Source organism: Chaetodon auriga, chromosome 7 (genome assembly GCF_051107435.1).
Source record: "Chaetodon auriga isolate fChaAug3 chromosome 7, fChaAug3.hap1, whole genome shotgun sequence".
NCBI lineage: Eukaryota > Metazoa > Chordata > Actinopteri > Chaetodontiformes > Chaetodontidae > Chaetodon > Chaetodon auriga.
The window spans coordinates 6,564,390-6,590,403 of NC_135080.1; the positions used below are offsets into that span (position 1 = coordinate 6,564,390).

Here is a 26,014-nt window from a genome sequence, read left to right on the forward strand (position 1 = left end):
AGCGTTTCTGTAAGGACCAGACCAGAGACCATCCAGCCTCATCGTGCATATTCATGCCATTATGGGGCGAGTAACCCTGGCAGCCAGTGGATCTGCTTAATGTCCTTAATCACCTGCATCTCATTGTGCGGCCTGGACACACCTCCACTCATTAAAATGATGGATGGAGGCATAAGGGGATGCTCTCCCCTGTTCCAAATTTGTACTTGTTTAGAAAGGTGCTTATTAGAGAACACCTGGGGGAATGAAGGGGGGGAGAGCTGAGGAGGAGGACAGTGGGGCTTCAGACCCCACAGTTATCACAGCTAAATCATACAAACATCACTGAATTATACTGATATGTCTCTAATAGTTAATTTGTAGTAAATATCAAAAATCAGAGCAAATTAGATTTTATTGCTAAAGAGAACAACTATGTGTTTGTGTAATTCGTGTAAAAATGCTGTTATTTTTGATTAATTCCCGAATTTTACTTTAAAAAAACCCACCAAATTAAATGTCTTTAAACAGCAAAAAGTCCACTAATTGTAGCAGTGAATGAGTCTCGCCGTCGTGGAGTCTCTCATTGCTCTGATGGCTTTCAGCGGTCGGTCTCTCGAGGCTCCAGGATGTTGAGGTGGGCAGCACCAGTCATTAGCTTGTAAAAACAGGACTTCCATTCCCACTCTTTGAGGCTTGGGAGGGAGTATAAAAGGGAGGAACCATCTCTCTTTCTTCATCACTGATGTTTGAATAAGCCAGACAGACAGCAGTTGACATTAAAGACTCCCATAGGCCAGGTTATTGCCTGTGTGAGAACAAGCAGTAGGCAGGTTAGATGTAATAAACTGGAACAAATGTATTTCGGTCTCCAATTAGGATAAGTCCCTGTCTGGAGTCGATCTGTGGCGGCACTGTCATCTTCTGTTTTTATGGATATTTTGTTTAGCTGCGTCAGCAGCCACCCCGCCGACCGCTGAGTGATGAGAAATAAGATGAGTACAGTGTTCGCTGTCTTATGTAACCTCATTGAAGCCTTCTTCCGCCTAATTGGCAGCAATCTAGGCCTGTCAAATTGAATATAATCCCTTCATCGTTGGTTTTCTTCCCTCTATGGCTTCAAATGCCTCACTGAATGACATGGGATGCTGATACTGTTAGTAATGGAGGACACTAATGGACCTGGCATTAGGTAATACATTTGAATAGCTACTGTACAGAACAGTAATAGCTGTGTGGCCTCAGAGGAGAGGATATTGATGGTTCCCTCCTTGACTGTGACGTTGAAGTACATGGTGTCCTTCCGTGATCTCAAATTAGGATGCAATAGCTGCACTGAGCTTTATTATGATGCTTTTCAATTACAGCTACGATAAACGTGTCAATAAAACACATTTATGAGTTTTATGAATAGTGTTTCATGTCACCACAAATGTTAGTGTACTTTGCACTTATAGTTAATAACCGCAAGCTAAATCAGAAATTTAAGTTGCTTTCGTTTTCCAGTGTCGGGCTGTGATAGTTTTATACCAACAAATCTCATGAAAATCCTAAAACCAGCGATGAATTGATCCTCCACTGCTCCGTGAACGAGCCACTCTGTTGCACTCTTACCATGAACATGGGCACTGTTTGTTTTAAGTCACTCCCATGTTGATGGTAAATAGTCCTCATGCAGCTACAAATATGCTGCTGCGGTTTCAATCTGAGTGACATACATTAGATCATTACTCATTTAAGATGATCAACAACAGCGACTGAGATCACTGGTGCAGGTGCATGTGATGAAACAGTGATGTGGGCTCACATCTGTGTGTAATAGTTGCAGATAAGCTGCCTCAGGACTCACAATCAGTGAAATTGCACCTTTTCTTTGCTGTTTTTCATGGACAGGTCTAAAGCCTGGAGCAGGAACAAGTATTGATATGCGAAGAGATGATTGAGGATGTGTGTGCATCCTTTTATGGTGCTGCTAACTGTGTGAATGGAAATGAGGCTTGTGCATGTGCACCCAGTGTCCTATGCATGCACACGGCTTCATAAGTATGATTAGAAAAAGGTGTGTATGAATGAGATTTTTAGTCAGACTAAACCCTTATGCTGTAAATATGAGTCACCACCAGCGTGTATTGATCCCCAACAAATGTGAAAAATAACTTTGTGAAAATGGTTAAATTTTGTGTGACGCTTTGTCGGTTTTGCCCTTTTCTTTGTGGGATTTGTTGAGATTAAGAGACTTAAAGTCTGATCCTTTCCTTTCAGAGACAAAATGACAAACATCACATGTATAGTTTGAACTTTTTTATTCGTCTTTTTTTTTAGTTCTTTTTCCTTTTTTTGCTTTACGAAACAAATGTTTGCAGATGTCCTATGAATAAACAACAGCACCCTTTCTCCTTAAAAAACAGGGGTCCGTCACCCCCGCCTCTTCAAGAAAAGAGACTCTTCTTGTCCAATTACAACCTCTCCAGGTTCCCAAAGTGACTCTTACTTCCTGTATTTGACATTCATTTAAGTGCATTAGTAGACAACAGAACCATTTCGATTAATGTGCAATAGCTGAGTTTATGGTCAATGCGAAAAGATATTTACATTGCAGCTATGAATCACATTAACTGTCTTTTTCATCACTTGAGCTCGCGTCAGAACCGGAGAGGGAGACAATCACAACGCAAGGAGTCTCCTTTCAAGCACAGCCTTCGTAAACAGCAACCTTTACCTACATCATCATCATCATCATCATCAGGATTAACTAGACTCTTTTGTCATACCTGTTTTCCTCCAGTAAGACAAAAAGGTTAATAGATAGAATGGTTTAAAATAAAGTTTAGTGATTGTGCTTTTAAAACCAAAGTAAAACAAATAACAAACATTGACGACAACACGAAACGTAACAGTGCATTACAAAAAACCAAATAAAAGAAAAAAAGAAATCCCAAAGTGGCACTTTCTTGGGGCAGCTAAATAATATAGCAATTTACAACATGGATGGAAATGATAAAATAATAATTATATTTACTGGCATAATAAAATTAGAATTCGCAAAATAAACAAGGAAGACAAATTTGAGGTACCACAATGGGTAAAACAAGAGGACATCATGTATACAAGTATATTTACAGACAGTCCACCCCTCTCTGCTTGCAGCTATTTTATTACAGTAACTTGTGACTGTGGGGGCTCCCAGTTCTTGTCAAGGCAAGCTGAGTCATGTCAATGTCTGGAGCAGGATTTCACTCCATATTGCATTGGAATTAAACATAAATATACTACTGCGTATTTTGTTTTGAATGCACCATTCTTTTATCTTCAGACACTCTTTCCTTTTTTTAATGGACATAGAAAATGATAAGTTAGAAAAAAAACCCCATTGGTCTGTTTTCCAGATGTAAAGAAACACTACTGATGGACAGTATGATGGCAGCCAACATGAAATACTGAGATATTTAAAATTGTAAGAGAAACGATGGTGCTCCACTTTGAAAAATCAGGACAGTCCCTCGATTTCCTCTTCTGTTCTTCAGCTTTCTACCATCTGGAGGAAAAACAACAATAAAAACAAACATGTTGGTTAGCGTCCATCTTTAATAACTAGAGCCCACTGATGCAACAGCTGATCGGCTTCGTGCAGATATCTTAGTATCTGTAGATACAGGAGCCTCACTTGTGATCGACTGAGCCTTTCCAGGATGCCCCTTTCATAGCCAATCACGACACTATCACCTGTTACCAATGCACCTGTTTACCTGTGGAATGTTCCAAACAGGTGTTTTTGGAGCATTCCACATCTTTCCCAGTCTTTAGTTACTCCTGTGCCAACAAGTGTTTGAAACATGTTGCTGCATCGAAATTCAGAATGAGTGTATATTTACAGAAAGCAATAAAGTTTAAAGTCTTTGTACTGTGTTCAGTTAAATATCAGTCAAAAGGATTGCAAATGGTTGCATTTTGTTTTTATTCAGTCCTTGGAGTCATAATTCAGAAACAGTGTGACTATGAGATCGAAGTTGATTATTAGTGTAAAATGATTTTCTGTATACATCCTGGTCACACTTATGGTAACTATCAGCCTGTGCTGGGGCTGCGTTTGTCTCTCAGATGTGTTCAAGGTTAGTGTGATGGATGACAGTCTGTACCTCTAGCTCTTCATCTCCTGCTTGGAAGGCCCCCGTGGTGTTGAGGCCCATGTCTGCAGGGTTCCTGCGGCCTCCTTCTCTCCGCCGGCCCCCCGAGCCCCTGGAGGACATGGAGCTGGAGGAGCTTGGGTCTCGGGGGCTGTTGACTGTGGGGAACTGTGGTCGGCTGTAGGGCAGAATGTCCTCTGAACCTGTGGGCAAAGGACAGTGATGGGAGGAACTGAGACCTGCATAATGAGAAATGCTGCACATGGCATTGAGGGATTCCCTCGCGTCGTATTTGCTGTTGTACCTGCTTGTTGGCGTGCCCTGCTGCCGGTGCTACCCTCATTTTTATTCCCTTTCCCTCCATAAGCAGTCTTTTGTCTCTCCTGCGCATCTTTGCGTTCAGACGAGCTGGTTCTGGGGTCCGAGCCCTCTCGGGGCCGACAGCTCCCCGTTCCTCCTCTCTTGTCTCGACCCTCACCTGCTTTGGGGGAAATCACTCCCCGGCCCTCCAGCGCTGCCTTGGAGGGGTGTGTAGGCGACTTAAGCACTGCTGGAGGTGGGATGGGTGGAGGTGGGAGATCTGAAGGATAAACACAGGAAGCAAGAACACATTAACCGCCAACATCAATAACCAGGGTTTAGATAATTGCACAAGACTGAGGAACAAGAATCTGTGTACTCTTGAAACTTCAGTGTGTATCATCTGTCACTCAGTTGTCTCACACCTGCAAGGTGATACACAAACACAGCTGCAGTGTGTGTACATAGACTCAGATCTGTACACACGGCTACGCCGAACGGAAACTCCTCTGTGCAGACAGTAAACAGAACAGATGACATTAGAGATGCCCGATCTGGCCGGAGAGTTATGAGATTTGTGCGAGGAAGAGGAGAGCGTGACGGTCAGCAGCTGGCTCCCTGACCCGCTCGACTTCCCCTGTCGATGAATCAATGCTGCATGTCCTTGAGCCATTATTCATATGAGGCCAGCCAGCGGGCCGCCTAGCCTCTCACACATCACACAGCCATCTAAACAAAACGGCGAGAGAAAAGCCTTGTCTGCCCGCGATCGATGGCTTTTCATCTTCTAATCAGCTTCCGACCTGAAGGATGGCTTTATCGGAGGCCAGACTCGTAATCCACACCGGATTATAAAGTTAATAAACGTATGAAAGCGCCAACTCTAACGCCTTGCTCACAGATCTCGAAGCCTACCGAGCGCTCTTCAGACTGTGAAACTTTGTGAAGAATCAAGGCTTTTTGTTTTTTATTATTTTATGAAAGGCTAATGGGGCAGGCGGTGTCTTTGCTGTGTCTTGTTGGCAGAATGAGGCAGCTTCAATACACTCTTCTGATTATCCACCACCTCCGTCCACTCCTCCTGAATACAAAAGGGGGGCCATCAATACCATAGAGCAGAGAGGCGTCTGCAGTTTTTTAATATCTCTCTTGCCTCCTGAGTCCTGCCTCAGCCTGAGTCTGATCAATGCCACAGTCTGTGAGATATAGCTCAGTACACAGGAGGAGCGGAGCGCCTGTTAGATTTATGAGGAAATATCGGTGATGACAGAGCTCAGGTCTGAAAAGTGTCTCTGGGCTTCCCAAGGAGGGTGCGTCAGAGGGCCCGGCGGTTAATTAGGCAGACAAGGCTGAGACAGATCAAAAGAGACAGGGAAGGGTTAAGTTCAGAGAGGAGATAGACAAAGGCACAGGAGTCAAACGCAATATGAATCATGGTGGGGTGGGGGGGGGCTTATAACTTGGGTGTTTCCACATTCACTGTGCAAACAAGAGTGAAATGAGTAGGTCAAAGAGGTGTAAGGGGGGGTGGAAGCGGGCTGCTTCCCTTATTTGTTGACTTGTTTTTCTGGCTTTTTTATTGCCGCGTTAACTGATGGTATTTATGTGCATTTATGGTGACGCTGCCTGCGCAGTGGTCCCAGGCAGAGAGGTGTGAGACATGAAACACATTACAGAAACACACATTCCAGCATGTTGTGTGTGTGGGCGTAGCAGACATGGCGAGTGTTTCCTTCCTCCTTTAAATTTTCTGAGATCACCTTCCCTCACCTATCACCTCAGCACTAGTCTTCCAGACCACAGACGTGATATGTAGGATGGGGGCTGAAGTGGAGACAAAGGGGGGGAGGGGGGGAGGCAATAACCTCCAAATGAAAAACAATCCATTCAGATCAAATGCAATCAGTAGGAGGGCTGATGGACAGACAGAGCTGCAGAGCTGTCAGTCCGCCCCCTCGCTGCTCAAACAAAGACTGAGGAGAGGGGAGCACGGGAGAGGAGGAGAGGGATGGAGAGATCACTCCAAAGGGAGGGGCAGCGGATGGGGAAGAAGCCAGGATATAAGGATGATGGCAGGAGGGGAGGGGGGCTGGATTTTCTGCAGTGATATAGCTGGTCTGGCTCCCAGTGAGCTAGATATTAAATCTCCCTGCCAAGTGCTTCCAACACTCAAGGACACCTGACACTAAGAGGAGAGCCAGCTCTGGGACAGCACATAGAGTACACAGCCGAGTGAGCGTGTGCACACTCACATACAGATACGTTCCACAAAAAAAAAAAAGATCTGTCCACAACATCAAAGCAGAGACCAAAGAGCCAGAAAAAGCGGCTTTCCGCTGGTAGGCTGTGTGTTGTGAAGAATGGCGCTGTAAAAAGTCAATTGCTCTTTTACTTAACAAGGTTAAAGCTTTTCCTTCTGTGTACAGCTGCTCTGGTATTTAGCCCCTGTTTGGTTTATGTTCGGGCCCCGCTCAGTAAAAGGTGGCACTTCAGTGAGAGCCAGAGCACCTGGATCAATTTCATTAGTGGCTAGAGTGGAGAGACATCCCAGTGTCAGCACAGCCAAGCTGGGCAGAGCTCCCCTGAGACCACCCCCTCCACCGCCACTCGCCCGATCTGTTCAGCACCGTCACAGATCAGGAGTGATGCCATGTATGCACATGAGAGAAGATGATTAAAACTTTGGCTCAAAGCACATTCATACTCAGTTGTTTGCGGACACTACATCACACTAAGCTGCACTTTTCCCTTCGATATCTGTGGCGGGAATCGAGGGGGAACCACTGACACAGACCGGCCATCTGTGGACTTGTGGGATACAGCTAACCTGCTACCACATGTATGACTCCCTCACAGTCTGTTGGCTCTATTACGTCCCTCGTTCCTTTCACAGATAATCATGCGAACAGCAAACTTAATTTATAGTTGACAATATTCAGGATATTGAAATTTAACTCATGATTTGTCTTTAAATTGAACTCCAGACCTGAATTCAGCGTCCACTGCACAGAGTATTGAACAAGACATTTATACCAGCATAATGACAAACCTGGTTACTGCACAGCATCTAGCTTCAGTGTCTAGTTAAAGCAGTTAGTTACAGTGTCTAGTTTCTACTGTGTTATCTATGTTTAACATGTGTTTAACATTTGCTAACATACATTACATCTGTGCAGTATTACATATCTTTTTACTGTGCATATATATTCTTTTTTCTACTGTGCAATAGTACACAACACTGTATATTATCATTATCTTCCAGGCGCAATTCAATTATTCAAGGCAATATTATTTTTATACTCTTTTTTGTGTATAATGTACAAAGTACAAAGAGTTGATTTTATCCCTTTTTATTGTCTATTTGTTTTTTTCTACATCTCCTTTTTATTCTTTCCATTAATGCTGTCTGTACTATCTTTATTTCCCCACTGTGGGATCAGTAAAGTTATCTTAGCTCTTAGCACCTAGTATTGATCTATGAGAAATAATGCATGATTTTTACACAATTTCTTGCATTTTGAAAATGTTTTGAACTTTTTTGGATTATTGTGTTTTCATAATGCTGAAATGTAATCATATGTGTACCTTCATTATAGGCTTCACGTCGCTGGTTCCCTGGATGAGCCGCTGGATGCTGTTTCTGCTTCTTAGGAGGCCTCCTGTGTACAGCTGCCATACTCATGTTACTGTCTGTAGACACGGGGCTGCCAGGACGGTGGCCTGACGGGTTTATTTGGTATTTTCGTGCTGAGAAAAGAAACAGAGGAACAGTTTGCTTTTACCATTCCTCAAGTTTCTTGTGGAAACATTTCTCATGAATGTGGCCGACCATGTGAAACCTACCTGAGGCTCCTCCGACTTCGTGGCCCTGTGTGTTGGGATATTTGGCCACCCGGAGGCCTGAATACTCTGCAGCTGCAGCAACCGCTTGAGCAAAGTCAGCATCAGTGAAGAAGGATCCATCTGACGAGCTGACGGCGCTGGACCTCCCCGAGGAGACATTATCCTCCTCAGAAGCCGACCCCCATCCGTTGATCATGGAGCCGGTCACCGAGCTCTCCAGGTCGCCCATGCTGGACGCGGGTGTCTGTTCTAGCCCTCGTAGCAGCAACCTTCGCGGATGCATCTGGGGGTGGTGAGGGTGTGTGTGGGGGTGGGTGTGGTGGTAGTGCATCTTGGCCACCTCTGCATCTGTCTCGTCACCTTCCTCCTCCTCTTCCTCCAGTATGTCCTCCTCCTCCTCCATGCCGTCAGTGTCCAAGGCCAACGGGCTGGTGATGTACCCATATGTGTGTGAAGGAGAGAGGGGCCTTGGAGGGGGTGGGGGGCTCACAGCATGACGCCTGCAAGAGGTGAGAAACACACGATGTCAGAATCCCATCAAATGTTGAATATTTTGGTTGAATTATGCAGAAAAAGTTTGTAAAATACACCAGTCAGTTTTTTGCATGTTTTAGCCAATTAACTACAAATCACATGTATTTTACATTAAATTCAGAATTGATCATGTTGTGCAGATGTCAGATCCAGAAACTAACTAATATGAAAACATAAATTTCAACAATAATGTGAATTTGATAGGCTCTTTTTGTGAAATGGCTGATGTTGAACAGTTCAGTCCTGAATTTATGATGATGTGGTTTCTGTTCCTGCTCACAGCTGGATTACCACACAATGATAATATCACTTGGACCAAAAATAAAATGGACTGCATTTTAACTGTGATATATTACAAACAACTTTCAGATCGCTGGTAGTTGATTTTTATGCTGTACTGAAATGAACTGAAACAAATGGCTCCCTGGACGGTAAGAAATCAATCTAAAAGCTCAGATACGCTTTTGAAAAATGGCCGACAGTGCTGTATAATATACAGAATTTGGAGTTAATGGGCTAAAACATGGAAAACACTTGTGAATTTCAAATACTTGGGAGATTTCTCAATGTGGCTTTAGAGAAGAGTATTTCATGAACATTTTTACTTCTTCTTTTGCTACTTGTTACGCTTCCCGTACCTGCGTTCATGGCTGTCATGTGCATCCTGGAGCATCGGCTGCATCTCCTCCTGGGGTGAGGGGGTGAGGGTGGCTGTGGACTGGTGACTGTAAGATACAGCGGCAGGGGAAGAGGCTGCCCCTCGGATGGGAGGCGTGGGTCCTCTCTCCATCTCCTCTTCCTCCTCCAGCTCATCAGGCTGCAGGTACATGTGAGAGGGGGGCATGGGGCACTGCATGTCTGGGTCACAGCTGCCAACAGAGAGAAACAAGCCTCATTACCTTCATATCCCTCACAGAAAAACATGAATGTTTTCATATACTGAAGCCAGGAAAACATGCACTAAATATTCATGCCACCCTTCTATCAAGGTTTGACATGAGTCTAGCACTAATAGATAGAAAACCCTTGGGGCACATGCTTGCAATGAACACGAGAACCAGGAGAAAAGGCAGGAAGAATGAACGAGTATTTAAATACAGTGTGTGCACGCCTGTCAGATTGTCTGCGTCTTTGTGTCTGTGCAGACATGTCCCACCTTTCTTCCATCGATAGAGAGTACTCCTCTGTGCTCCGACTCGGGGGTGGGTTTGCAGGGGGAGGGGGCAGAAGGTCAGCCCAATTCATTGTGCTCTGTTTGGGTAGTTTGGGGGTGCGCACTCCTTTCTTCTGACCCTGACTCCCTGCTCAAAAATGGGGGGAAAAAAAGCACTCCATCAGTCACCAGACACCTACAGAAACACGGACTTACATTCGCTCTGTCTCAGACAAACACATCAATTATTAATGTTGAAGAAATCGCAAGGTAATGAGTAAGGAATTGACAGCGGATAAAATGCATTAACAAGACTGGCTGACAAAGAAAAGATCATTTTACATGTGAGAGTGCAAAGGCTAATGCAACCCTCCACTTTATGCAAGTGTGCTCACATGCCTCTCGGTTATTAAATGATGGGAAATACTATAAAAGGCAGTCATTTTCCTACAGCGGTATTAACCAGCACCAAGAGAAAAGGTAGGAAGAAAAAGGCAGAAAAGGGGCCAATTAATACCAAACTATTAGAATTGTGAACCAATGAGCTGTGAGGTGCAGTGAGCATTAAAGGCTTCTCCTTAATGGCTTGAACTTCAAACGCAATATCAGAATGGATACATGGCATTAAGGTGGCAGTGTTGCATGCCGTCTGCGATGTGTTATCATTTGTCCTTGTCCACAGACGGACATTGAGGCCCTGATGAAATTAGGTTGCTCCATACTGGAATTAAAGTAAAGCCAATTAATGAAAGCAATGGAAACTATGCAAGGACAAACAGAGAAATGAAATAGGAAGCACAAAACAAAACAGTGCCAAAATACCCTTCTATCGAATTTGCTATAAACATCCCTCGGATGACATTGCACGCAGAGAACAAAAGACACAAGCAAACGCCGGGCACGCCTTTGTTTTGAGGCATTGTTGTCACTTTCCTCTTCTCTCTATATTCAGCAATTTTCCACTTTCTGAAGGCATCTCCCTTTCAATTCCTCTTCAAGATAGGCTGACATGGAAATTAATCAAATTACCATTTTAAAGCATGCATATTAGCGTCTCAAAGTGATTTATTGCTTTTGAGCAAAAATGGGATTTTCAAATGGAGCTTGGGGGGGTGCGTATGTGATTATATGGTTCACAACAATAATAAGCTGGGAAAATACTTTGGCAGTTAAATTAAAAAGAGCACAAAAAGTAAAACTCCAAACAACCTCAGGAGAGAGAAAGAGCCTGTGGATGTGTTGATTTTATAACCTCTGAATGCCCTTCTCCTCAGTGCCCCCACCCTCTTACCGGAGGTGCTACTGCTGCCTCGGTCGGAGCTGTTGTAGGAGCCTCCAGTGTGGCTGTCATGGGTCTGGTTGTAGGGGATGGTCGCTGGCATTGGGCTGTCGCCTCCTCTGTAGCGGTCTGAGGGTGAGGAGAATGGAGTGTATTGTTAGTGTGAAAGAAACTTTAAAACAAATCAAGCAGGAACTGCACTTCGTCAGTTGTGGAAAACCACCTCTCAAAGGAAATGATCGCAGCGTACAGTGTTACACATGACAAGAGGCATGCAGCTCATGCTTCATCGTTTCAGGTGAGTTTGTGAACACATGCAACATCTGCAGAAAAATCTCAAAACTATCACCCCAGATGTGGTTCCTCTCTGCAGGTACAACATGGTGATGATAGCTTTGTTCAAAGCGTCTAAAGATCCAAGAGTTGTCTGTCTTTCCTTTAGAAATCTAACACCAAAGATAAACCCTCACACCTGCCTTCATTACAGAAGGACAACCCAGATACCGTTTGACGACAGCAATTCAGCCCTGGCCCAAAAAGATTACAGATGATTGCATGGAGGGTGATGAGGGGTTACATGAATGCCATACAGACAGGCAGAAAGAAAGAGTGATGACGCCTATGTTGACTGAAAAGCAGCGAGACAGAACCAAGGAAAATATGAGCATGAAACTCTTCTACAGGCTTCCACAGTGAGGCTGGAAGAGCCGGGAGAGGAGAGAACAGAGGGAAAAATCAAGTGGAGGAAGATCATGGCTCGGAGTTGACCTCTTTAACCATGGCTGCCGGGTATTCCACACACTCACCCTTGTTCAGCTTGTTTTGCTCCATGATGTTGTATTGCAGCTGGGAGCCCATTTCCTGTTTCTGCTGTTGGACTGGGGTGGGCTTCCAGCAGTGTTTTTCATTCACCTCCCCTCCAACCCCGAGTCCGCCTCCGCTCCCTCCGGTTCCTCGATCTGTGTTCATGTTGTTGCCCATGATGGAGGACTGGATGAGCTGGGTGGTGGCGTACGGTGTCGGCTGGCCCCCCGGACCCACAAACCGGCCTTCTTTCAGGTTTGGGCTGTTGAAGGTCTTCATCTCATTGATCTTGTTGGACAAGTCTACATCTCCATAGACTCCTGACTCTGGCACAATGAGGTTGGTCTGCTTGTTTTCCATCTGGTTGTTATAATTGGCGATGCAGTCGGCTGGAGAACATGAGGAGGGTATTTAGTCAATCTCGTCTACTGCTGATCAGCTTAGCAGCAGTATGCCAGTTCGGTAAAAGCTTTGAAACAATAGGGCATCATCTGATCTACTGCAGAGCTGAAAGCAGTTATTTGAGGAAAGTGAAATACATTTACATATTAATTTCAAGCTTTTGAGAGATCGCTGTGCCCACCGGAGAGATATTTCTATTTCGGTTTAAAGTCCCGGTTTTGTTTGCCAAATGATGATCTACTTTAGGTGAGTGACACAGGTGGTATTACACCTTCTCAGTCTCACCCGTGACTCAGTGTGGGTGTCATCTCTGTTCTTTTCCATCTGACAGTGGGAGCGTCTTTGCTCATTGAGAGGGACAGAGAGACATGTCTGTATCAAAGACCTGGAATGAGGCGCGCAGTAAAAGCACAGCTCCACTGACAGATCCAATTTTCCCTGGCTCATAAAATATTCAAATCCTCCAGCAGATCTGAGAGCCAGCCTTGCAGTAAATACCAAGGACGGCCATAGGTGCATGCTGCTCGTGCCATGCGCCTCACATTTCAGCGGCACGGAACAGCTCGACACTTCAAAGGTTGATGTGTGAAAGCGCCCCTATGGCTGAGATAAAGGGACATTAACTCCTATTTCTTTGCTCTGTCACCTAGTCACTGATCCTCTTAATGTTCACAGAGTTTAGGTTTGGCACACACACAAAGCATGCGTCTGGCAAGCTCCTTAGTGTCATACAGCGGGGCGTCATGCGAAGAGTGAGGGCTGCCTTTAGCCTGTTATTCCCTGTTAAACATCTCGCACTGTGTTAAGGTAGGGTTAAACACTCCAACCTCAGAAGGGTGATTAGCACAAAGAAAAAACTGAACTTGATGACTATAAAGTGTACAAAATGAATTATTAATCCTCACTGGCAAAGGTTTGGATGTAAGAAGAAACTATTGCATGGCTGGACGGATATTAGGCCGAACAGCTGGATAGGAATTATGGGCTGCCCTTAAAGGCACAGTCCCAAAGTGCATAATTTAGGACATAAAGCATTTCATTGCGGTCCAAGTTTCCGAGGCTTGAGTCGTTTAAGACTTGGGTCACAGCTGAAAATTAATAACATTAAGTTCTGTCATCCAAGCTGAAGTTTTTGGCTGCAAGTGTATCTGTTGAGATAGGTCACTGTGTGTGTGTGTGTGTGTGTGTGTGTAGCAGAGTATAAGATCTTGAGGCCAGATTTGTTCCCTTTTGTTGACAAGTGTGCAAGTGCTGAATAAACTGAAAGGCCACCTGGTCGTCTCCTTCCCTTTTTTCCTCTCCGCCTACCCTGCTTTTCTTCGTCTCATTCACGCTCTGTACCTCCACGCATACGTTTCACTGTATGCTTGTGCATACACTTATTCTTCTCTCTCCCTCCTCCATCTGGTCTTCCAGGTGCACCTTTTTCCCCTCTATCATCCTCTCTTCCTCTGCTTATGGCCACCGTCTGCAGTCCAGCCTTGACCTCTTCGCCCGCTGCACATTTCTTAAATAACTGAGCACTTAGGGGAAATTACATTACCGGCTATAACAACAGTATGGAAATCAGCAGAGCAATTCGATTAGCAACAGAGTAGAGCCATAAGCCCCTCTCAGTGCGCTCCTTTTATTTCCTTCCTAAAACAGCTCTACTTTAACCTCAGATAAATCAAACACACAAGCACACAGCCACTCTTAATCCTAATATTTCTTCAGGTTTTTCGTGTGGAGACCTACAGAAAGGAGAGCTACACAGTACAGCTCTCCAGGGAGCTAACCCAGATATCAGATTTTACTTCCTTTTGCACTGCAGATTCCCCCAGCTCCTCCATTTCTTATCTCCGCAGTTATTTTGTCAAGGACTGCATCGTTGCGTTTGAGGGAAGTGTTTATTCTGGTTGGTGCCCGTGCATGGTAGCGCCGACACTACGTACCTGGACGGCTGTATGTTGCCAAGTTGCTGTCGCTGTTGCCGTTGCCTGCAGTGCAGCAGTTGATGCTGCAGTCATTGTGGTTGGAGCAGGAGTTGGGCCATGTGTCAGCCAGCCAGGGTTGAGTGGCAGATTCCCCGATGTTTAGCAAACCAGGCCTGCAAAAAAAGGAAAAAAAAAGGGGACCAAATGGTTAACAATAGTAAGAGACTAAGCCAACACCACAATGACATTTATGTGAATGAACTCAGACACCCACAGTAACACAATATTTGAAATAGAAGATTATGTTGAGTTTATTTATCCAGCAGCTGAGAATAAGAAAAATAGAAATCCGGCTTTAGTGCTTTTTGCCTTTTGGCCACACACACACACACACACACACACACACACACACACACACACACACACAGGCCCAGGGAGCACATTAGAAAAAAGCCCAGCTAAATAAATTGTGTGTGCTTGACTTGCCCACAGCCGATGACACTTTCCCTGAGCCCTCGTGAACATTAGCGATCCGCCTGGATTAGACAGCCAGATAAAATTCACTCCCAGTGTTGCGAAATGCGCGTCCTGAACAGCCAGTGAACCACAAATACTCCCCGACTACATTCCACGGTGTCGTACAACATCTCTATCATTTTAAAAGCTTTTTTAGCTGTACAGAAGGAAAGAAAAGAAGCTATGCAGACCGGTCCTTCACATCTTCCTCTGGCCATCCATCTCTATTGTTTCTGTGTCTTACTCCAATTTCCTGGGCTTTAATCCCAACACAATACAAGATCACTGGTTTAACAGGATTCTACTGTACAGCCTGACCTCAGGCCAACCAGTGAGTGTTAAAAGAGCTGAGAATAAATCGCTTCCTATTGCTCATGAGATGAATCAATCTAACATACAAAGTGAGTGCAGGCCACTCTACCCGGGCCATACATTGTTACAGTATTCAAATGGCCACAGAACGACTCCCAGTTTGCATATCCCAACACTGAATTAGCATCGAATTACGTTTCCTCATTCCCCCTCAAATGACTCATTTCTTGGATTCATTTTTGGTAATGAACACATTTGTCTTGTACAGCCAAATACGATCTCACAATAGCCCCTCAATCACGCCGGCAGTCGTATGTTGATATTGAATAGCCATTGTCTTTGTGCAGAGCTGACACAGCCGTGCTGCATATGGGATTCAATCACAGAACTGGATAATATAATGAATATGGATTTACTGCTGGTGGCTCCAAGCTAACTGTTCATTAACAATGCACACAAATGTACACTTACACAGTATTGTGTACATTCTGTAGAAAGAGGGGGCAACACATGAAAAATATTTCCTCTTTTTTTCTTCTGCATACTCAGTTTTCACCATTAACCTGCTGTATGAAAACATGCCAAATGCCATCCAGTGGATATACAAATGTGTATTAGCAAGTAGATGCAGTGTTTACCATCCCTAATTCTGCACTGTCTCGCTGTTTGTGCACAGTGCACCATTCCTCAGCACGAAGAGGTGTGGCTTTACTGCCGTGTGTGTGCGCGGATCTACATTTATGTTTTAGGGTGAAGCTATGGCACAGCCTTGTGGTTGGATGTGGCTCTCCACCATATAGGATGAGGATGGGCTCCTGGCACACTCCATGGGGCTTTGTTCCTGTTAGCATAACATACTTATTGCACCTCCTTACCCCTCCTCAGCTCTCTGCTGCCTAAGAAAGTCACAGCACTCCCCCTAGTGTTTGTTGAGGAAAAGTACACTTGCCCATCCCTACTCATGTATTCAGGCAGGTTTGGCATCCTGATGCATTTGCTATCAGATTCTAATCATTCAGTTTCCCAAAATGTGTTTTAATATTTGAAACGTTATCATACACACTCTTACTAAAAACAGTAAATGAGCTCTTACCTTCCAGCGCTGCTTACACCTTCTCCACCTCTCTGATACGCCACTGAAAAGAGAGGAAATAATGAGTTCCCAATAACGATTTCACAATTATTACAAATGTCATCACATCGCCATCTCTTTGCCATTGTCACATAAGGTCAACATGACATTACTCATTGTACGTGTGCTATTATATCAGTTAAATGAGGTTATGAATGAATGTGTGTTGTATCATTTCAGGTGAGTCACGCACACACAGCAACAGGAGCAGGAGCAGGAGGAGGATATGTAAGAGGCTTATGAGGAACAGAGATGCAGAGCTCTTTGGTTTTCTGGCTCGGGGTTCAGTGTGTTTGAAGCTCCGCATGCTGGAAGTTGGACTCTTTCAAGGAGCTCTAAGCTGCTGGTGTGTGAAGGAGAGATAAACTTCCAACTTTAATTACAATCTCTTCCCTGAGAGGAGAGAAGGTGGAAGAGGGGTAGGTAGGGCCTCAGCTGTGTCGATTCCCTGTCTCTTTTTCAAAACAGGAAGTGCGGTTTTGGTCTTTGCATGCAGCCAGAGGAGCTCAAAGATTAGCTCTCTCCAATGCAAACCAAAGCATCACAATCTGGTTTTAGATTCAAATCAGCATAATGCACTGTAACGTCCTGGTTTTACACGGGGCAACAGGGCAGAGATTTTCTTCTTAAAGAGACAGAAACCCAAACCACACAAGCGAGGAGTGTGATTCACCTGAGAGGTTTCCAACTGATCATGAAACAAGCTTGTTATTGCAAAAGTTATTCTAGACTGATTGCAAGCCTCGAGGCAGACCGAAACAACGGTGCTACTGTTTAGATACGACCTCTGCACAGACAGGATCAGCCAGCATTACCACAAACACAAACTGTACTGCATTGTCTCTCTCACTCTTCTCCTCCTGCTCTCACTTTACTTCCTCTCGCCCATTCCATCGCACTAAGCGCTGCCAACACCCCTGACGCACCTCGAGGGAACAAAGAACTTCAGGCGGATGAAAGTCCACGAGTGAAAGAAAAATGGAGGAGAGGACTGTACAAACAAAGTCGCGGGGAGAAAAAGATAGCGAGGCACAGAGAGCTTTTCTTTTAACTGTTTTACACCGTGTCACTTCAATTCACAGATAACCTCTTTAGCTCTGCTGCCGCTTGCTTACCTAATTGGTGTGTTGGAGTGCTGCTGGTGTGTCATTCTCTTAAATCCCATCTGAGGTTGCTCACAGCCCTTTGATCAAGTTACCACTAGTTTGAACAACTCCTCGGTGGTGTGGCCTGCTGCTCTGTACGCGTGACGTTCTGACACGACCCAAACATTTGGTGGAACGTTTATTTCTTACTAGATCTTTAAACCGTGCCAACGACGAGCCCCTTTGACTTACAGTTAATTGCTCTCATCTATTAGGACTATTAAAGGAAGTGTTTCACAAATGTCCTGACAGGGCTGGTGCTCGTGTACTGTTTTGTGCATGAGCAAAAACTGACTGTACAGAGTGAAAATAAATCTGTGCTTACCTGTTGGTGTGAAAGTAAAGGACGGCACTGTAGGGACAGAAAAGTAAAGGAAATCGAGTTATTGTGCGTCAGCGCTGTCTGGAATTAGTTCCTGCGACATCATTTCTATGCTTCATCGCCGCATTGTTTCTGTTAAAGTACATAAATCCACAAAAAGCAGTTTAGCCTGTATTCACACGCTACTCGCTGCCCCCCAGTCTTTGATCCTGGCAGACATCTCCGGACCACAACTGGGGGAAAGTGAGTGTTGAGCCAGCTGCTGGTTCAAATCCTTGCCCAGACTGTCAGAGGCCTGCTGGGCAGGGGTCACACACTGGGGAGATATCTGTTGCTATCTCTAACACTCACATCATCACCCAGCCAGCTCAATTACTCACACTTTTGCATGGAAGGGGCCCTCGTGCAGAACATCAGCCTACTGCAGGCAGACTGAGATTCTGTACTGGCTGTTGTGAACTGAGGGTACCTTCTATAAAACATGCTTTGTTTGTTGTTGACCTCTTTGAAGAAGTGAAGAACGCTCCAGTATTCACAGCAGTTGATGCAATGTTGCACCATGCTGACGGTCAGCCACTGCACTGCCTTAACTATGTGCATTTTAGAAATGCTGCTGCCCGCCTGCAACCCCCAGTATAAGCATCTGAGAGGGACGTCTGAGAAGAAAGACACTGCTGTTGTCATATTTTCGTTTCCTCAAACAATTCATTCATACAGAACCTGTGCCAACAAATGTCCTCTAAATGCCACAATCATCTTATCATGTTCTCCTCTTGACGCTCAAACAAGTCTGAAGATGTGAGCAGTTGGGTGGCTTTTATCTCTTTTATGACTGCCTTTGAAGAGGAGACTGAGTAACGCTCGGTGGGCAAAACAGTCTGTGACAAATGTAAACGTGACCGAAATGCATAAATCAGGTTTCTGTTCTCACACAGGACCGCCACGTATGTTTAATCCGCGGTTAGATGAAGCTGTAACTGGGCTACGACTCTGTTGAGTAATTATCTGGATGCTGCAATCTCAAGCTTTTAGCTGATTTGTTTGGATTATTTCAGTTATGAGATATTTTACAGGACTTCTGCAGCACGGCGTAATAAAATTTATATTGCCCAATGTTGAAATTTCCATTAGTTTTGATCAACACAAGACTACCATAAGGTTTGCATGGCTGCATTCCTTGGCAGGGAAATAAGAAGCAGCGTTTTCTGAGTTTACAAATTTAAATATGTAGTCTGTTCAAAGCAGCATGAGCACACACTGCAGCAAGTCCCATTTCAACCTATTTCACCCTGAGTGCAGATTGTTGCTTCATGTGGTTGCAATTATACTCTTTTCAAAACATTCTTAGTTACCAGTTCCAACAAAGACCATGGCCTCTTGTGGTCTGGGTGCACAAGGAGGAGGAGGAGGAGGAGGAGGAGGAGGAAGAGGGCAAGGAGGGGGAGCATGTCTGCCTACTGTGCCCCTCAAGAGATCTGTGAGTTTATGTGAGTAACCATCAACATATAGAATCACAGAGAGCAGGAGGGTAACCTCAGTCTACACAGTCAGCTCTACCGCCTGGCCACAGGTCATTACTGCACTCATGAAGTCTCCAATGTTCTTCATCCCTCTGAAGAACCTGTTTGTAAGTTACTTTGATCAAAACGACACAGCGCTGTTTGATTCCCTATGAGGCTTTTTGTTTGGATGAAGATTTCTCAGACTGTACATTGTTTCCATCGCAAAACTAACTTACTGTATGTAAGGTTAGTGTGTTACCAGACTTACAGTTAAATCAAGACATCATTCAAAATGTTCTGACCGTTACAGACCACACAGGAATGTCTAAAAGACCACTGAGCTTACAGAAAAGCTTTGCTGACTTAAAATTCCCACTATTAGCACGGCTGCAGTGGGTTCAGAGCACGGATCGGCTGCATTTCCTACGTGACAGCCACAGATTAGCAACAGCTAAGTCAGTCTATTGTCTGTGTGTGGCTCAAGGCTGAAGCGTGGATCTCCTCTAACCCGAGCGTCAGCGGTAAACCTGAGCCCCGGAGTGGGGACAGTGCAGGTAGAGCTCACAGGCAGCAGCTGCACAGCCCAAGGCCACACATTAAGCCAGCCCACACATAAATGAGACTCAGAAAGAAAGGCTAATAGCTCTCTTTATACTCCAACTATTGTGGGCAGAGGTTGGGCATGTCATGAACCCTGTCACTTTGACTCAAGTCAGGTAAAAACCCACCGCGTTACACTGTGGCTACTCTAAGAGGGTTGAAAGGCAGCCCAAACACATATTCTCTGATTTCTTAAAACATATGGTAAGTAGACACTTTCAACAGGATTGCTCAATGCTCAACTCGTCCATATCTAACCGGCCCTCTCTGAAAGGACAGCAAGAGCTCTTCAAGCATGTGAAAATGTCGGCGTGTCCTTGATAACGAGGGATTACTGCAAGATATTCTCTCTTCCCCTGCACAGTCAGGAGGGAGTTGCTAAAAGGGGAGTTGTTGGACCTCAAAATGTTCTTTACTGGAAACACTCTTCACACACCCTTGCAGAATCAGCGTGACAGAGGTACAAAAAAGAAATAAAAGATGTCTTCATGCAGCACACTCAGCGGGAGCTCACATCACATCTTAAAGTACTCTACTGGAGAGTACTTTCAGTTAGACTTCACCTAGAGCGCTCTACAAAGACATCTCTCTGTGAGTGACAGGCAGGATGTGAGGTGGGTTGGCAGCATGTGGGATGAAGAAGGTGGAGGGGACTGGCTTGAAACAGCAATAAACACAGTGCCACACTAAGAAACACTGCTCTGCATTTTCTCACCAAATTTTGTAAACGAGAAACCTCTAACCTGAAAACAGCGCTGCAAATCAGAGACTCGAGCGGATATTCCTGCCAGCGTTCATGTACTGACCTTTGCGTATGCCTGCATAGCTGCTGGAGAGGCCGTTCCTCTTCTTTCGGTGTCTGTACAACCAGATGCTGAAGACCATGAGGATGATCCAGCAGGCAGCTCCTATGCCTGCTATAAAGGCCGGCTGCTTGACCACATCCGAGATCTGCTGGGACAGGGGGTTCTCCTGGCTCACAGACTCCGTCATCCGCCCCGATGCATCTGAGGAGGGGAAGGATCGGTGGAGATGTGAGCGAAGATTAGAAAGGATAAAGGTACATTTGGAAATTTTGGATAGCACATGTGAAATGAAGGCAGTTAGGAGTGTGACAACAGGGGGGAGAAGAGGAAAAATATTGAGTGGAAAAACCTGAAATAGTGAAAATCTGTTTCAAATAAATGAAGTGTGCGTGGAACATAAATACGAACACTCGCACAAAACAATTCTTCATCTCAGTGGGTGCCTACGAAGCCAGAGTTTTGGAAATGGAGACGTTTCTCTCTATTATTCACAAGGCTTTCATGGCAAATCCCACTCAACGGTGGCAGGTGAACAGACGAAAGCAACCAAAGACATTCAAACACAGCCCGTGTGCCACGCAAGCCTGACGGAACCGCACAGGAAAACACAGAGAGGCGTCATTTACAGCGAGCGATGGCTGTTTCGTAATCATATAAATAAATCCAATGAGATCATCCCTCAAATACAGACACCCGGGTAATTAGCAAACTGAGGCACATCTGTGGAAAGCTGAGGTGTGAATGCCTTTAAGCTGTTTCTACTGTGAAACGCACTGGAAAGGCACCGTCTGCACCGCGGCTCACAACAACCAGCTCTCGGTCTGTTTTTCTCATCTGTCTATTCTCTCTGTGCTTCTCCCTCATGCGTGATACATGAAAGACTTCTCCGGGTCGCCCCACCCCCTGCCATTCTGAAATTTCTTCATGTTTGTGTTGCTTTGTCCTCATCTCTTTTCTCAAGTCTTTCATGCTCTAGCCTCTACCAACTCTCTAAGCCAGAGGCAAAAACACTCCCCCAGTGAAACCAGCTCCCTGCCTTTACCCCTGCACATCCTTCTGTCTTTGTCTCAGCCGCTCAGTCCATGTCTCCATTCCACTGCCTGTCTTCTCAATTTGTGGTTCTGTCTGGCCGAGTGAACGGAGCATGCCAATGTGACTAAGCAGCCCACAAGGGACTGTACAGGTATCTGCGCTGTGATGACGCATACAAGCTCAGAGTGTGACAAATGCATTTGGGTGAAGCGCTGGTCCCCAAGGCACATTGTTCCACTCCAGTGTTGGAACATGGCAACAATCACCACAGGAGCTCTTCAAGGGAGAGAAATTGTATCAGTCACAGCCAGTGCTTCTTCATGCCCATCCCAGCCCACTCAATCACACATTAAAAACCAGATGGACTTCTCCCTCGCTCTGCCTCATCCTGCTATTCATGTGTTTTCCATCGCTCTCCCGTGTAGGCCAGCTCAGAGCTTTAGGGAATAAAAACTGACAAAACATCTCAACATGTCTGTCGGTCTAGACTAAAAGGACAAAAGGCAAGAAATAAATTAGAACAGCTAGCCACAAAGCAGTCTGCACTGTGTTTCTTAGCATTAACAGCATGTCACGTCTCAGCCCAGAGTGCAGGATTCAGCTTTGCCTTTGTTGTTTGAGGCGAAGCGGAGGCAGAAAACATTGCATCCTTGACTGTGTAGTGGAGCAGGGTGTGGCAGCTCAACAGCTCAACAGCTCTGCCACACAGGAATTTAATGTGCTGGTGTTGATCACAATGCCAGCTACTGCAGCGGAGACGTTTCACAAAAACTGCCAAAGCTCTCTGTCATTCAAACTCATCATACTCTTCCGTGGCAAGTGTGATGATGTTTGTATAACAGTAATCACCTTGATTACAGCTTTTAAGCATCGCTCTTGATAATGAAAGGGAAAGCAGGCAGAGGCTTGAATCATGTCCGTCACTACAAAGAAAGGAATTACATAATTGTCTGAGCACTTGGCAGAAAGTCATATTACTGAAAAGCTCTTAATTTGAGATGACTGGATTAATGCCATAATTATTTGTCAGATGGTTTGGTTCCATTCTGTGTGTGAGGATTGCCAGAGGACAAACACACGGAGACACAGCAAATGCATCCACTAGAGGGAAAAACAAAATAATTGTATGACCTCCACTGAGAGAGAAATAAAGGTTGTTTCAACCCACCAAGCTGGAAGAAGGTGATGTCGCTCTTGACTCCGGGACCCGCCCCGGTGCTGGCTGCTACCTCCACGCTGTAGCGGATCCCTGGGGCCAGACTGGGAATCAGCACGGATAAGGTTGAGCCGTCAACTGTGCGGTTGATGTGGTACCTGCTCTCATTCCCCAAGCACCAAATCTGCCATAACAGAGACAAAGAGACAGTGGAGATTGAGGCAGTGTTATGAGGGTTTCCTGACAACGTTCAGCTTGGTAGCCGCCACCAACCTGTGTCCTTATAATTGGTTGGCGCTGCTATTGCAGCATTTTGGCGCACTGTGGGTATTGCGTTACATCTCTGAGGTAGGAAAACATTTCACAGCGTGGCTTTATGTTTTACAGGCTGTGCTCAACACAGGGTCAGTATTAGCTGAGGTAGCCATAACACGTCTCGGTGTAGCCTTAAGCCCATGAAAACAAATGGGGATCAGTAATCACCCCCATAACCCAATTTCAGCAGAAGCTAAGTGCTGTCACTCCCAGGAAGGAGAGCAGTCTCGCAGGCTGACTCAAACCAGGGTTACAAAGAGAGGTACACATTCGCCTCAGCATGAGACCTGGAGACCTCCATGTCCTGAAGCCCTGACATTCTGCTTTCTTTACCCCCCACCGCCTCCCACCAGTTAACTAGGTTAACGTCCACATTTCCTTGGGTGTGCGCTTCACATGTGTGCTTGTGCGTGTTTGCACTTCTGTGATGGAACTACAAAGGCCTGAAATTTCCTGTGTATCTTAAAAATTGCGGTGAGCGGAAGAGCCGCTAGGGACCGGGCTCGGTAATGAGCAGGGAACGCTCTCGAGCTGAACTTAAAAACCATGAAATTACTCTAAAGCCTATCACCAGAAAACATTTACCTGGAAAATTAACAGTGGCTTAACTTTTTACCAGCTCTGCCTCGTCTCCCCTTCCTCCACTAACCTACATTCCCTGTGACACAGAAAGGCTTTTCAATTAAAATACAGGACTCCCACAGCATAATGTATGAGAGGACAGCACTGTCCAAAGTGGGGCCATTACAAAAAGAGCATACATTATCAAGGATGGAGGAGGACAGCGGGACTGAGAGGGGTGCTATAGGTTGAAGGATGCATTAGCAGAGTCCCAGACCGAAGAAATGACCGGAATATTAATGGCAGTTGGTCTCCTCATTGTTATGTCCTCGGTCACTCTTATGGCTTGTTGTCCTCTATACTCCATTATCTGCCACTGCTAAATAAAACCTACCCTACAGTTGAGGATTATGTAGCTGTTCACTCTTTAAATATTGAATTCTTTTTATTTCAATTTGTATCAATACAAGTTAAAATACACTTTCTGTAAAATAAAGACCAAACATTTTGTCTCCGCTAAACACACTTTGATCATTAGAGGGAAACATTAGAGGGATACCTCTCAATAATTACCACAGAAGATTCTCCTTACTACTGTTCAGAAGATGTGTGAGTCTACCATCACCACCAGATGGCACTGTTTCACAACAGTTCTCACCAGTTCCCCTGATTTCTACTCCTTTACTCTCCCGTCTGAGTCTCTCATCACAGAGGGAGAGCAGTGAGGAGTGTACAAAGGTGTGCCTCAACCAGGAATTCATTACCTTTCCATGTGCATTGTCTCTATCTGCTATCCACTCTGTTCATGTCTCCTTTGTGTCTCCACAGTATGAGTCCCACTTGCTCAGACCTGAGGTATCTGCAAGCTGTTTTTTTTTGTGCGGGTGTGTTACCTTGTACTCCTGGACCACCCCATTCTGCTCCTCTTCCTGAGGTGGTTGCCAGGAGACCACGATGGCGGTCCCATTGTCCCCGCTCTCCGTCACTGTAACCTCACGAGGTGGGGCGCTGGGGGCTGAGGGGGGTAGACAAAAGACCCACACCATATATGAGATGCATTTTTGTTGATAACTGCATACAGTCTCTCCCTGCCTCATCCCGCTTAGCTGCCAGAATTTGTCCTTTTTATCTCTGTGTGAGTGTGAAGCTGAGGTGAGAACAAAGGACTAATAATCAAAATTATGAAGCTTTTATCTGAGTGTATTTCACACAAGTGCTTTTGTGGCTAAACATAAGCAAATAACTGTTTACTCAGAACAGACAGGGAGTTATTATGGTGGCGTGTACGGTGGTGTGTGAACGCCAACCTGTGGTCCACCCGTAATTAAACTGAAATAATTATGAATGCAACATAAAAGACGTAATCACTGTCTGAATGTTGCCAAAAAGGCGTTTTTTTCACTTTATAGGGAACAAACATTATGTTAAGAGCTACGAAAACAATTATCAACAAAATTGAGAACAAAGGAGAATCCAGCAGAAAAAGATCAAAACACTCCCACACATGCAACACACACAAAAATCTCTATGCTAAACACACTTTTCCTCTGAACTGTGCGCTGCAGATTGAAATTTGCAGTTGGGTTTCAACCAAACCTCACGAGACTGCCACAACCACACCCTATGACAAATTAGTGTAACACTTGCACTGGAGTGTTGTGTATAGGTTTCCATAGGCTTTTAAAGAGCTGAACATGCACCCTAGCATGCTTGAATACACCCCATTTGAACATAACATAATCCTGCCCTCGCTGCCTGCTGTGAACAGCTGCTGTACGCTCTCACACATGCAAGCTGTGCATATAAAATTGTGTAAACATGAAAACATGCATGCACACACGCAAGCACCAAAGCAAACTCTCACACAGTCGTACGCATACACATACACATCCCCCCACCTTCCTCCAGCGTCTTGCCAATTTTAACATCACTGTCTGTTCCCTGGAATTCATTGAAGAAGGGGCGGACTTTGAACTCATATGTGACTCCTTTCCGAAGCTGTGTCACAACAGCGCTGTCCTCCCCGGGGGTGCGCACCTCGAACACGGCCCACTCGCTCCTCTGCAGCCCCTCCGGTGATGGCCTGTACATCACCTTGTAGCCCTGGATGTACTGCGACTGCTGCTCCACCTAGTGAATGGCACGGGAACACAGACGGTGTCAGCTTGACTTGATTAGCTGCTTCACAGTTCACAGTGGAAAGTGATACAGTCATGTAATAGATTGTAGCATCACTGGGCAGCGATGGATCAGTGAACTGATACACCAGGCGCTGCACAGA

At 45.2% G+C, this 26,014-nt stretch overlaps 1 protein-coding gene across 4 annotated transcripts in view; it reads right to left on the reverse strand.

The window, feature by feature from the left end:
* Window positions 1–2,265: 2,265 nt before the first annotated feature.
* robo1 (roundabout, axon guidance receptor, homolog 1 (Drosophila)) overlaps window positions 2,266–26,014 on the reverse strand; it is a 217,054-nt gene continuing 193,305 nt past the window's right edge. For all 4 annotated transcript variants that reach the window (XM_076734888.1, XM_076734890.1, XM_076734889.1 and 1 more), the window contains 16 exons: window positions 25,632–25,863; window positions 24,627–24,748; window positions 22,870–23,041; window positions 20,670–20,870; window positions 17,765–17,791; window positions 16,256–16,298; window positions 14,353–14,507; window positions 12,019–12,405; window positions 11,225–11,341; window positions 9,937–10,081; window positions 9,419–9,649; window positions 8,247–8,746; window positions 7,989–8,150; window positions 4,408–4,683; window positions 4,116–4,306; window positions 2,266–3,514 (listed from right to left, as the gene is read on the reverse strand). In XM_076734888.1, the coding sequence (XP_076591003.1) occupies window positions 3,500–3,514; window positions 4,116–4,306; window positions 4,408–4,683; window positions 7,989–8,150; window positions 8,247–8,746; window positions 9,419–9,649; window positions 9,937–10,081; window positions 11,225–11,341; window positions 12,019–12,405; window positions 14,353–14,507; window positions 16,256–16,298; window positions 17,765–17,791; window positions 20,670–20,870; window positions 22,870–23,041; window positions 24,627–24,748; window positions 25,632–25,863 (2,976 nt within the window). In that variant the 3' untranslated portion in view covers window positions 2,266–3,499. The remainder of the gene's footprint in view (window positions 3,515–4,115; window positions 4,307–4,407; window positions 4,684–7,988; window positions 8,151–8,246; window positions 8,747–9,418; window positions 9,650–9,936; window positions 10,082–11,224; window positions 11,342–12,018; window positions 12,406–14,352; window positions 14,508–16,255; window positions 16,299–17,764; window positions 17,792–20,669; window positions 20,871–22,869; window positions 23,042–24,626; window positions 24,749–25,631; window positions 25,864–26,014) is intronic.